Genomic DNA, 13,830 nt, shown 5'->3' on the forward strand with positions numbered 1-13,830 from the left:
CCTGACTTGGAGTCTGTTAGTCTAGTTACCCCTCCCAAGGCAGGCAGGCTGGGCCCCAGAGCGATGCCATACTGGTAGCATTGAAAGAGACCTCTGAGGACACTCAGTCCCACTAAACAGTCAGACCGTCACTGGCTCCAGGGCCTGATAAAGGGGCCAGTAAGAGACTTGACCAGGCTGGAACCCTGACTTCCGGCACAAGCCCCCACAGCTGCCCTGTGATCAACTGCTCATTTCCCTTCTCTTCTGTAACATCCCCTGTACCAGAGTCCTCACGGGACGGCCTCAAAAGTGTACTCCTCTCCCCCTGCTCCTTCCCTTTTCTTCCCATGCCCATCATTGTTTGGGGAACAATGCTGCTTCAGGCCTTGCCCTCCAAGGGGGACCTCGGAAGGCAAAGCGCCCTGTCAGTACAATGTCAAGGCTGAGACTCTGGGACCAGGAAGCTGGAACGTCCCGCCAGCTTAAGCCTGAGGTCTGTTTTCTCTTGCTCCATGAGGCACAGACTGGAGGCACTTTGTTTGCTGCAGGATTTCCGGACTTTTTCCATTGGTTTGTGTCTGAAGATAAACAGTCCACCCCAGAAGAGAATGGGCTAAGCGTGCATGTGCATGTGGGCAAATGCAAACACTCAGGCCAGCCCACCTGGCATCCTCTGACTTTTAAGGTGGAGCCTCTGCTTCTTGCACGGGCTCCTAATAAAGGTCCACTCTGTTCCCGCTGGCAACATCAGCCAACCCTGGTGAGGTCCTTCCCACCACCCACCTCTCTGGGAAGCCCGACCTGAGTGAGCACACCTCTTTTACAGCTGTTTCCCCTTGGCCTTCACCCAGGCATTCTGCTGCCCAGGCCTCTGCGTGTGGGTTTCCTGTTTCCCCCATCAGATCGGAGAGAGGGCCTCACCTCCTGCCTCAGACCCAGGGCTTCGGAGGCAGGGGCCGTCTCCTCCATTCAGGCAGGGTTTATGGCTCTAATGTTGCTGGGGTGTGCCTGACTGACATTAATAAGTGGAAGGAGGCTCCCAAGGTGCCCCCAGGGAGGTGCCAGCACAGGGGAGGCGTTCAGGTGACTTGGGGAAATGCCTGTGTGAGCCAGCCTGTCTCCAGGTGAGGTAGAGGCTTGCCCAGGGCGGTGCCAGGCAGCGCCAGCCTTGCCTGTGAGCCCCGAGGAGCCCATTGGCCCCTGGGACACTTCCACAGCTCCCTGGGCTTCTCCTTCTAAAGCAAAAGGAAACAGGATGCAGTTGCAGCAGGAAAGGCAGAGGTTAGACTCAACGAAGGACTTCCTGGTAGCAAGGGCGGTTAGACACAGGCAAGGCACCTGAGGGAGGCGGTGGAGGCAACTCCAGGAGCAGGAAACATTTCTCATTGCTCTGGGGAGTTCATAAAGCCTAAGCGACTTAACACAAATGTCAGTCAACCTGACTCTGGGCTCTGCATGTGTGTTGCCTGTAGCATGCATTTCTCAATTTAAAGGAGTCCCTACCTGTTTACCTTGAGGGCAGCTCCTGTGCTTTTGAGAGGTATGACATCACCCAGAACAGCCCCGACATGGAGACAGCACTGGTCAGGATCGGGATGCCCAGGCGCCGGTCTAACTCTGCCTCAAGTCAGCTGTGTGGCCCGCGCCAGTGCTCTCAGACCTTCCCACTGGAGCAGGTTTAGACTAAGTGATAACTCTGAGCCTCAGTTGCCCCACCTGGAAAGTAGGTTTAATGATTTCCCCCAGCACGTTTTACAGAACCGTGATGAACAAAAGCCAAACTTCTTTCTAAAGCGTGACATGCTCTGCCAGTGTGAACAAGTGTGAGGGGCCATTCCCAGCCCCGCTCAGGACAAGGGTGTTGGGAAGGAGTTTAGCTCTTGCATGTCCTGTGCCAGCAGAGGCCCCGTGTGAGTCCAAGCTTTGAGTGTGAGAAGCAACTGTCTGTGCAGGGAAATGACTGCAGTTGAAATCTGGTAGCAATTATAAGCCTGCAGGGGTCAAGGTACCTGGCTGCCTTAGCTGGGGCTGGCTCTCAGGGGGCGCCCTGTGGAAAGAGCTGTTGTCTCCCAGGACCGTGCAGACCTTTGCCACACATCTGGGCTGAGGCGTGTGCAGCAGGCTGTGCTGGGAACGGGCAGACGGGCGGGGAGCGGGCTCTCCTGACCCTCTGCCCGCCCCCAGCTCCCGGTGCCCTTGGCTGTGCTGTATCTGCTGTCCAAAGAGCGCCTGCTGGCCTGCTGCCCTCAGAGGAGGCCCCTGCTGCTGTCCGCAGACGAGCTCACCCTGGAGACACAGCCTCCTGAGAAGGAAGACGTGTCCTCGCTGTCCCCCAAGTTCCACCCAGGTGGGGGCTCTAAGGAACCCTCGGTTCAAGGCCCCATTCCAAGGCTCCCCTGCTAAGCCCTCCCGCCCAGAGGGAGTATGTGGATCACAGGTGGTAATGGCTGGGAAAAACCCCTTGGCCCTGCTGGTCTCGGGGTGTGGGGAGGGGGCAAGAGATGGAGCAAACGGGCCAGGAGGACAGGAGAGCAGCTCCCGCCTCCACCCTGCCTGTGTGACCTCAAGCATGCCGCCTGGCCTGAGCCCTGCTTCCAACCGCCCTGCGAAACGAACGGGGGCTGTCCTCACGAGCCATCGGAAGGTGGAGAAGGTGGGAGGCAGGAAGTGGTCTCCTTTCTGCCAGGGCTGGGCGCGCCGAGGGAGGAGGGGGAACTGAGACCTGTCCCCCCCTTCCTGTGTCCCGTCCAGGGCATGAGGACCTGTTCAGCTGCTGCCAGAGGAAGAACTTCAGAGGGGTCCCTTCTTCCTTCTTCGCCATCCACATCACAGCCGCCCTGGTCCTGTTCATGACCGACGGGCTGACGGTGAGCCTGCCCTCGGAGGGCGCCCCTCATGGGGCACCCCCTGAGCCTCAAGTCCAGGAGTGGAGAGAGAAAGGAGGTGGATCAAGGTTTCCGAGAGACCACACCTCTAGTACAGTTGGTCCAAGTGTTTAAACCCAGGATAAGTCCCAGGAAAGAGCCTCTCTAGAACTGAATACAGCCTCTTGGAACTATGGTCTTTTGTATTGTTCAGTTTTTACTTTCATGAACCCTGTGGATAGGGGACACTGGAGTGTTACATTTTTTTCAAAGGGACAGTGCCCTGTTCCCCCAGGTAGAGGTCATGCTATATAGATGCTAGGGCTTTCTGCTTCCTGGAGCACATTCCAAGCCTGGGTGGTAAACAAGCTACAGGCAGTATCTGGGCCCAGCTAGCTATTCAGTCCACCAGTGACCTCTGTTACTCTATTTAGTGCCTTTTTCCAGAAATCTCTTAAGGATTAGATTAGGACCGTTTGCAGTGGCTGACTGATTAACTGGTTGCCATATGAGGGACTCTCCAAAGAAAAGGCCCTAAAGGCCTAGATGACCTGGTAGAAAGTACTCGTGACAGAACTGGTTGACTTCCAACGCTCAGTGTGACCTTGGGCAAGTCACTTCCCTCCGCCCTTTCATCTGTAAAATGAGATGCCTGTACACACCTTTTTTTAGCTGCAGCACCCTTCCTTTAGCAAAAACCCTTCTGTGGAATCCTTGTGAATAGGGCATGTAGTGAAACTCTGCTCTGGCTGAGGGGGGCAGAGCCTGCCTGCCTGCCTGGACCCCGTGGGGCTCCTCTGGGACCCAGACACACCTTCCTGAGTTCCTGGCTCCTGCAGGCTGTGGTGCCCAGATTCCAGCCTCAGTTCAGGCCTACACCTGCCAGGTGGACTCGGCTCCAGGCCTCTAGGAGCAAGGCCAGTCCCCGCCAGCCCAGACCACGCCTGCCCGGCTAGGGACACTGCAGGTGTGCTCAGCAGGACCCGTCTCCCACAGGGCGCGTACTCCGCCTTCGTGTACAGCTATGCGGTGGAGAAGCCGCTGTCCGTGGGACACAAGGTGGCCGGTTACCTCCCCAGCCTCTTCTGGGGCTTCATCACCCTGGGCCGGCTCATCTCCATTCCTGTCTCCTCCAGAGTGAAGCCAGCCACCATGGTTTTCATCAATGTGGTAAGCGGCGCCCTTTTACTGTTGGAGACCCAGAAGAACCGTTCACCCTGTGCCATAGCCCTGCCCCAGGACACCTTCTCAGACTGGACTCTGCCCCAGGTTGGGGGGTGGGGGATGTCAGGGTACAAGGAAGAGAGGGTAGGAAAGAGATGCTGGAGTGGACAGGGTGGAAACCCAAGGCATGCAGCCTACTTGCATGGTCTTGGAAAAGCCCTTTCCTCTCTCTGGGGCTTGGACTTTGTACCCATGGAAGAAAGGGGCTATGGGAAGTGACTGGTGCTATGTCGGGAGCAGCTCCTTGCTGACAGCCTGCGGGATGAGGAGGGAAGCAGTGCTGACCTCGATCCTCGCTTTTCACCCTGGTGCCCAGCGGGTCAGAGCGCTGTGGCCAGCAGAGACCAGGGGTCCCCTGGCCTTCAGAGGCACCATCTCGGGAATGGGCCCTGGGAACTTGCATCTTGCAGCTCTCCCAGACTGGCACGTAGGATGACCTTCAAGGAACTAGTCTCTCTGGAGGCAGGATGTCTGGGCCTGAGAGGTGGTTAAGACTTTTCGTCCTGATGTGTATCCCTGCCACCATCTGTGACAAAGAGGTGCAGATTACAGATTCCTGTAAGGTTGTTTAGCCCAACTTCTGACCAGGGCTCAAATCACCTCTATAATACCGCTTCCAAGGGGTCCAAAAGTCTGTCTAAATACCCCCAGGGAATGGAAACTCGCCACCTCTCCAGGAAGTCCAATCCACTGTCAGAATGTACTTTCTTGAGTTTCTAGAGGAGAGAGGGTTGGGAAATAATGTAGAGGCTCTTGCCTGGAGAATCCCAGGGACAGAGGAGCCTGGCAGGCTACAGTCCATGGGGTCGCAAGAGTCGGACACGACTGAGCGACTAAACCACCACCACCACCATAGAGGCCAAAGATCATGAGTCCCAAGAAAGACCCTTGGATTCGGCCCTGTGCTGACTGATGACTTAAAAGAAAGAACTTTTGTTCAGTGTAGCTGGGAGGTAGGGGTGGTGTAGTAGCCAAACTCAAGGGGTTGAGGGTGGGAATTCCCAGGACTCATTGCTTCCGGGGCGGGGGGGGGGGGGGCGGTTCGAGCAGGGAAGGGAGAGGGTGAGAAGGAAGTAGCGGTGTGAGGATTACACACACGTCAGAGGTGAACAGGCTTGTTTGACAAGAGTTGGGTGGTATGAGCTTCTGCAGGCAGAGGAGAAAGGGAGGGAGCCTGTGAGGACACCAGGTCAGAGGCGACATGAATGGGGAGCCCTGGGGAGAGGGGAGCACGCTATGCTCAGGAGGAAGAGGGCCTGTTCTGTGGAGCGGGGGTGACGCGAGAAGATGAGGCTACAGAGGCTGCTGGTGGCCCGGTTCTCTAGCACACGAAGCCAGCTGCTTAAAGACAGAGGGTGTGACTCTGAGTTTGGGAGAAAGCAGGAAGTCGGAGGCCTCCACGGGACTCAGGCGCTGGCAATAAACTCACCCGGGGTGCTGAGTTTAAAGAAGAAAATCAGATTTCTGGGTCCAACTCAGACTTGGTGAATCTGAATGTCCAGGGGTAGGGGCTAGCAATCTATATCCTCAACATACACTGGGGGGTGGGGATTGGAGGTGGGGGGAGTGTTCTGTCATCAAGAAGTTTGGAAAAACACTATCCTACAGCAAGTGATTTCCAAATACATCAGCTCCCCGACCCCTGCCGAGGTGCTTTTGGAATATACAGATTCCTGGGCCCCGGCCCCCGGGGAGTCGGGGGAGGAGTGGAGTGGAACCCGGGTGTCTGAGTTGTTTTTAAGCTCTTCAGGTGCTTTTCTTGGGCAGGCTGCTGGGACTATAGCTGGACCACCCTGAACAGGCTGCAGCTGCCAAGTCTCAAATTCACCGCGGTTTCTTCCAATTCCACTCCGTTTTAGTTTTTTTATTATTATTATTTTTCGCTCCGTTTTAAATTAAGGGTCATTCTGCTCTTGATGTTCTCCTGGATCTCAACAGTCACTCACGGGTTGATGAGCACACACTCTGTGTGCCGGGCCCTGCAGGGAGCGGCTGGGCTGCCGCGTTCTCTAAGAGGCGCTCTCTGCCTTTGGGGCGCTTCCAGTTGGCCAGGGAAGAAGATGGGGAGAGGGAGTCTCTGTCCTGGCTGGAAGGCAAGGCGAGGGTGCGGGGCTGGGAGGCAGCTGGGGAGCCGGCTGAGCGCCAGTCTTCGGAGTTGGTTGTGGAGTTGCTAACTTGCCTGGCATCCTGCGTCTTCTGTCAACCAGGCTAACAGAAGAGAGCGAGTGGGGTTTGTTGTTCTTTTTGCCACACCTCGCCACATGTGGGATCTTAGTTCCCCGTCCAGGGATCAAACACACGTCCCCGGCGATGGAAGCGCAGGTTCTGAACCGCTGGACCACCAGCGAAGTCCTGAGTTAGGCGTTTTTCAAACGTGCCAAGTGTAGCGATTCTCAGGTGACTCTTGGAGGCCTGGTGTAAGCGGAGGGGAGCAGGAGGTGAACGCTCCTTAAGCTTGTACGGCAGGCCGTCCGCGAGATGCCGGGGCTCCTCGCCCTCCTCTCCCCGGGTCTCTCCTGCCCTCCTCCGCGTTCTCCTTCCCTGGCAGCCGCCCGTTGGGGAAAGTGCAGTTCCCGCGCACTCCACAGGGCCGTGCCCTAGTCACACAGCCCGCCCGGGGCCAGGAGGCGTTTCTCACGTCTGGAGACGGACCGGCCTTCCTTTCTCAGCGGCCACCCGGCTGCTCCCCAGTTCCTCAGCGCCCGCGTCTCTGCTGTGACAGGTCGGCGTGGTGGTGACGTTCCTGGTGCTTCTTGTTTTCTCCCACAACGTGGTCTTCCTGTTCGTGGGGACGGCCAGCCTGGGCCTGTCCCTCAGCAGCACCTTCCCCAGCATGCTGGCCTACACCGAGGACGCGCTGCAGTACCGAGGTGAGCCCCGCCTTCCTCCGCGCCCAGCCTCTCCCGGGGTCTCCCAGCCAGAAGGTCCCCGCCCACCTCCTCACAGCCTGACTGTGGGAAAAGGCTCACAAACAGGGTTGTTCGCCCCGTGTGGCTCCCTTCTTTCAACATATACTGGATTTCAGACCACAGACAAGCAGTGAGCCCCTCTCTCCCATTTTCTTTTTCCCCGTAGTGGTTGGCGGTGGTGGTGGTGAGTTAGTCGCTCAGTCGACTCTGTGCAACCTTGACTGTGGCCTGCCAGGCTCCTCTGTCCATGGGATTTACCAGACAAGAATGCTGGAGTGGGTTGCCCTGTCCTACTCCAGGCAATCTTCCCAACTCAGGGATCGAACCCACGTCTCCTGCATTGCAGGCAGATTCTTTAGCAACTGAACCAGCCAACCCACAGCTGGCATTTTGTGTAACATGCATGTGCTGGAAATTCCAAGTTCAAGGAAAAGCAAATATGCATGGGAAAAATTATAGCTCAGGGAAGGGTTTTATAACTTATCAGTAAAAGTACCACCTTGCTTTGTTTTCTTGTGGATGTTGTTGGAAACATAGAGGATTGGAACAATGACTCTACACCGATTCAGGATTGTGACATGGCTTCTTTGAAAACCTCTGATTCTCTCAACTAATCTTCCCTTTCTGTAGCCTCCCGAGAGTGCATAGCAAAGATCTTTTACAGAAAAACAAGTTAATTAAAAATAATTATGTTTTGAACATTAATGTTCTCCCATCCATGCCTTGGCAGCTCTTGGCTTGTCTCCTGGCCTTCCGATTTGCCTCCATCAGAGATTCTCAATGCGGTTCCACATTCAAATCACCCGGAGCCCTTGTAACAGAGCCTGGGCTTCATCACAGTCTCAAGCTGCCGGGTGATGGTAACGTGTAGCCAGGGTGAGGGCCACTTCCTGGGCCGCCACCCTCTGCAGATGCTCACAGCCCTCGCGCCTTCCTCCAGGGCTCTTTCCCTTTCTGCAGCCCTGCCTGCTTCCCCTCACAGGCCGCCTCATTCAATCACCTGCCTATCTCCACCCTCTGGCACAGGGTGGAGCCTCGCCTGGAACGTGCTCTCAGCTTGTGCCCCGCCCCGTCACACCCTCGGGAACCTCTCTGACCCCACTGGGAAGGCGAGCGCCCCCCTCCCCCACCCCACGCCTCTCCTGTTCGTCCCACCTCCAGACCTTCGTCCTCATGTTCTGTGCCTCTCCTCAACATGCGCCCTAAGTGAGCCAGCAAGGGACAGAGGCAAGAACGTGGCTTTGAGGTCAGCAGCAGACCTGAAGGCCAGCCTTGCCTCCACACCTTCTGGCTTTGTCACCTTGTGCAATTCATCTTCCTCCCCCCTTCTGAGCCTCAGTTTTCCTCTGTGCAAAATTGGAATGTCCATACATTCCAGTGTGGCTGGTTAGTGGGAGTGCGGGGGAGCAAGGCCTGCCTGCAGAGGAGAGCGGGAATCTTCCTGGAAAAGTAGTTGGTATTCACATTGGGAAGGGCCCTGAAAGCCAGGCTAAGCAACTTGGAATAAACGCTGAAGATAATCATGAGCAACTGAAGGTTTCAGAACAGGGAAATAATATAATGACCGACCCAAGCAAGGTTAAGGGCTCAAGTCTGAGAAATCTCAGGAGTCCACCTGGATTATGCCAGCGGACGTGTGTCTCCATAACTTGCCATCACTAAGCCTGATCCTTCTCTCTTGTTCAGGCTGTGCGACCACAGTGCTGGTGACAGGGGCGGGCGTTGGAGAGATGGTCCTCCAGATGCTGGTTGGTTCGGTATGTAAGGAGACTCGGGGTGGGGGGATGAGGGGCGCGCCCCTCCAGGCAGTGAGAAGATGCAGCCAGCCCCTCCTGAACTCGGCTGTCCCTTCCCCGGGCCTCCCGCACGACAAGCGGGGCCCCACTCTGTCTGTGTCACCTGTTTCCGCTTCTAAGCCACCCCTGGAAGCTGAGCCTCCAAATGCGGGACTGGAGATGTGAAGGGCCACGAGGCATGGTCCAAAGCAAACACAAGCCGTGTCTGGGAGCAGGGCCAGGGGCCCCATGGGAATGTTTAGCTCTCAGAGCCCGGGACAGGCTTGGGCTGCAGGCCCAAGAATGGAGTTCCTTTCCATCCCCCTAACTCCCCATTCCCACCTCTCCTCACCTCTGGCCACTCTACAAAGGGCCCAGCTTTCCTGCCCGACTCCTGCCTGATCAAGGGCCAAGTCTCCCAGTTCTCTTCAAACATACCCACGTTTCAGTTTTTCAGCAGGGGAAAAGAAATCCATCTGCTTTTTATGGTAGACTATAATGTAGATATTGTGATGCTTCTTTTTAGAGAGGATACTGAAACTCAGAAATTAAGCAACTTGGCTTCAGTCACACTTCTAATAACCAACAGAAATGACACCCAGAGTTAGGTCTTTCAGTCTCTGAAATCCCTCTAACCACTGCTCGATTCTCCTCTCCTTTCACCCTGCTGGACCAGAGGAAGAGCTCCCCCTTATGACACCCTCTGCACTGAAATGATGTGATGCCTGGGGTTCACTGCAGTGGAATCTAGTGCAGGAAGACATGAGGGGTACAGAGGAAACGTGCTCATTGCTAAAGTCAGTGATGGGTCCATGGGAACTCCATAAAACACTCTGGTGTATGTTTTACATTTTCCAAAATAAAAGTGTATATATATATATATATATATATATATATAATATGTAGAGATATATATATATATATATATATGTAGATATATATATATACACACCTTCTCTGCAGAGTTCTGCTCAGGGTCTGCGGATACAGAAACACCTAACATGATTGGAGTTTTAAGGAAGAGATGGAGATTTTCAAAGGGTCCAGGACACAGGGCTGAAAGGGACTGCAGGGGTCAGCAGGTCCAACTGCTGCCGCACAGCAGGATTTCTGCTACCTCCAGAAATATAACCTTGAAACAAGGCCAAGATGTCCCTCCTACCTGTGTTTCTGTCTGTAGGTGTGGTGGGCCTGAACTTGACTGAAAACCCTGCCACGGCCCGAGAAGGCCACTTCCTCCAATACATCCTCATGTGAGGTTTTGATGGCCTGTATCTCTGTGTTTTCCCCTTTGGCAGATATTCCAGGCTCAGGGCAGCTATAGTTTCCTGGTCTGTGGCGTGATCTTTGGTGGCTTGGCTTTTACCTTCTATATCTTGCTCCTGTTTTTCCACAGGATGCACCCTGGACTCTCATCAGGTAAGGAAAGAATCTATTTCTACACAAGAGGAGGAAAAGAGGGCAGGGGGGGCATGTGGGAGATGCCGTGCATCTTAGCACGCCACAAACGATGTTCTGTTCCAAGTAAAATGCAAGGAAATGTTTATTTTTCTACAGCTTCCTTTCCCCCTCTTCCTGCTTTGCCCTGCGATTGTCCATTCTGGGCTCTCAGGGCTGGAGGGAGCGGGAGAGGCTGACTCATGGTTTCTCCATCAGGAGCGGGGCACAGTCTGTGAACTGGCTTCCTGCATCCCACCAGACCAGGGGACCATGGGCCAAGAATCGCTTTCCAGCCTGTGCTGAGTGCTGAGAGGCAGAGCCTGCCTCCTTGGCTGGAACTTGGCCCAGCAGCCTAATTGGTCATCTCTTTGCAGTTTGGGGTTTGACTCCAGTCCAAGTCTCTTTCTCAAAAAGAAGTCCTCAGGCCAAGTGGCAAAGAAAAGCTTGTTCAGGACAGAGGCACCCCCTAAGAATAGTCTTGCTCCTGGAGCCCCCGGGCAGGGGAAGTCCCAAAGCTATTTTCACAACCCTGAAACCTCACTTGCCTTTCCACCCAGAGCTCTCCAAATCCCAGCAACTGAACCAGCTATGCACATAGCCAGCTCTTAAGAGAAGGTGCCCGGTCAAACCCTCCTCCTCATCATTGAAAGCAAAATACCCGTCACAAAGACTGAAGGGCCAGACAGCCTCAGCCTGGTCCCTCAGCAGGTGGACACACGCTCCCTTTAAACGGCCCCCAGTCAGCACCCACTCAGCGTCGAGCCGGAGGTGGTGGGGACCCGAGTGGTCCGTCCAACCTTAGGCACGGCGCCTTCAGTTAAGCCACCGTTCAAGGAAGATTTGCTGAACATCCAAGGAGTAACACTTAACGAGTTCCCTTTCACAAAAGACAAAAAGAAGTACATGTTTCCCAAGCACTAGACACTAGTCTCAACAAACTGCCTCCACCAACTAGTTTGCCAGAATTAGAAGGTCTGATTTTCCATTCGGCTCCCTGATGTGAGCCAGTGAATAGCAGGGAAACAAAAAGCCTGGGTAAGGTCTTGGAGTACATAAGGGCTAGTTAATCAGAGTTGCTGCAACGTGCTACCTGTCTTCTCTCTGGTAGGTCCCACTGGAGACAGAGCACTTGGAATGGAGAGCCTGGAGAGCTACCAGAGGTAGAGCTAGGAGGGGGCGGCAGGCGAAGACGTCCTGAGCAGCAGCTCAGGTCGAAGGGCTGAAGAAGCCAAGGTGGCAGCGGAGGGAGGCACCTCTCAATGCTTTGGTTCTCATCGTCACGGATACTGGGTGGGGTAAAAGAAATTAAATTGAGTTCTGCACCCGGACCTCCCTGGGCAAATCATTAGATGTTTACCTGGCTGTTCAAGTTGCTCTCCTCTTCCCTGGCTCAGACTTTTGGTGAGAGTGAGTCAAGATACCCAGCTGGAAAGGAAGACACCTAGATGCTTCATCCATTGGCCACCTTCTGCATGAACCACACCCTGAGTTTGAAGATCACTCTTGGTTGAAGTTTGAAAAAACAAGTTGAAATTATAAAGAGCAATGATCATTGCTATAGACAGATTTTAAATTAATCAAAACAAACCCCAGGTTACTCCCTGGCATGCTCAAAGGACTGTGCTTTACTTATCAATCATCCAAAACCCCTCCAACCCCTGCTATATCAGTAGTTCATCAATAGTCTAAAACATCGAAAGGAAAGTTGAATCTTGCTACCTTTGGGACACTAATTCAGCGGTATGCTGGGCTAGCTCATACCAGCTTATAAAAGCCAATTAAGTTTTCGTTTTGAGAGCTAGTTGTTAAACACAGCTATTTTTTAAAATTAGAGAAATTTATTGCCTTTGTTTTTAATGCAATTTATAACTACTCAGATGGTAATGGAGAAGGAAATGGCAAGTCACTCCAGTATTCTTGCCTGGAGAATCTCATGGACAGAGGAGCCTGGCAGGCTACAGTGCGACCATAGGGTCGCACAGAGTTGAACACAACTGCAGTGACTTTGCACGCATGCACTCAGATGGTAAAGGATCTGCCTGCAATGCAGGAGGCTCGAGTTCAACCCCTGGGTCAGAAAGATCCCTGGAGAATAGAATGGCAACCCACTCCCACATTCTTGCCTGGAGAATTCCATGGACAGAAGAGCCTGGCAGGCTACAATCCATGGGGTTGCAAAGAGTCAGACATGACTGAGCAACTAACACTTTCACTCAAAAGACATAATTTCCTAATTTTTTTATACTTATGCTCTTGAGGCTTATTTATTGTACCTGCAGGGTAGAAATACTATATAAAGGTATGCTTTGATATATACCTTTCCAATTTCACTTTCAGTGATAACAGGTTAGTGGCTTGAGATCAGCCATGGTGAGATTATTTATGGTGAGAAATTGGCAAAAGCTACAAAATCATGACTTTATTGTCTCCTTGGAGAATCATCTGATAAACATTTACCAGCATACCACTGCTAATCACCAATGCTGATTGGTCCAGAAGCTGTCTGAGAGAATGGGATGGAGCTTCTGCTTTTCTTACTGACATTGAATAGCTTAGAAAAGGTACAGAAATAGCACTAAGAATTTCTCAAAAAATACCTAATTTAAACTGCACATCTTCCATGGGGAAAAAACTATTTATACCACGTCAGAGTTCTTTAACAAAACCTGGATGATGAACAATTTGAGCTGGGCAGTATACTGAAAGCAGTTCAGTCAAGGAGTGCCAACTCCTGTCCAGATCAAGTCCTGCGGTCATAGACAGAGAATGCAGACTCAGCATCCTGGAGGAGCTAGGAGTGCGCAGCCTTCTGGAAGCAGTGAAACGGCCATCACAGTGGCTGTGTTAGCTTACCTGCACTTCCTCTGTGTAAATACAAATGTATGCGTATAAATGTACAGAATAAGTGGGTCACGGCTCTCAGTAACCTGTCCAGGTGGAGCATTTACCTGCCCCACACTAAAAGGCTTATCCTGGAGCCACGGCATGGTCATGTAAGCCAGCTCCATCTGCCATTAACATGGTCATGAGGACCTGGCTAGAGAGAAACCTGGTTCAGTCCTGACCTCACTTTTTGGATGCGTGGCCCTGCACAGATGACTGAGGCCCTTCCAGCCTTGCTTTTTGTATCTGTAAAGTGATATTTCTAAAAGAACATTACCCTACCTCAAAGGAATTCTGAAAGACAAGTAAATTTGTGTAAAGCAATTATTATATGCCTGACATAGAAGTTTGCTTAATAACTGTGAGCAATTTTTATTCTGAAAACCCCCTCATTAGCAGCTGAGAAACTGTTCATATGTTTGGTATGTATTTACTGTAAATCAAACAGATTCAAAATCTTTTGAAAGCTGGTGGCCCAGGGGTATAGTTTTAACTATGTCCATAAATACTTATTTTATGATAGCCAAATTTATGTATGTGCAATCTAACCATACTGAGTGACTGACCTGGGGAAGAAGAAAGCAGCTATATTTTCCTTGTGTTTTTCCAAGAAAACATCCTTTTCATACAGATTTAGAAGAAGAATCAACGCTTATATCTAAGGTGATCATGATTAAATTTGTGAATATAAAAAACAAGATTGAAACCAATCTAAAAGAGTATCTTTCCTAAAATAAAATATTTTAAATTTAA

General features: G+C 52.6%; 1 protein-coding gene across 1 annotated transcript in view; it reads left to right on the plus strand.

Annotated features, from left to right (window-relative positions):
* Positions 1-13,830, plus strand: part of MFSD4A (major facilitator superfamily domain containing 4A) — a 25,559-nt gene extending 11,729 nt beyond the window's left edge. The window contains exons 4-10 of the mRNA XM_043923544.1: positions 2,167-2,329; positions 2,734-2,849; positions 3,843-4,016; positions 6,793-6,940; positions 8,666-8,736; positions 10,053-10,173; positions 11,303-13,830. Of these exons, the coding sequence (XP_043779479.1) occupies positions 2,167-2,329; positions 2,734-2,849; positions 3,843-4,016; positions 6,793-6,940; positions 8,666-8,736; positions 10,053-10,173; positions 11,303-11,358 (849 nt within the window). The 3' untranslated portion in view covers positions 11,359-13,830. The remainder of the gene's footprint in view (positions 1-2,166; positions 2,330-2,733; positions 2,850-3,842; positions 4,017-6,792; positions 6,941-8,665; positions 8,737-10,052; positions 10,174-11,302) is intronic.

Source organism: Cervus elaphus, chromosome 14 (assembly GCF_910594005.1).
Source record: "Cervus elaphus chromosome 14, mCerEla1.1, whole genome shotgun sequence".
Taxonomy (NCBI): domain Eukaryota; kingdom Metazoa; phylum Chordata; class Mammalia; order Artiodactyla; family Cervidae; genus Cervus; species Cervus elaphus.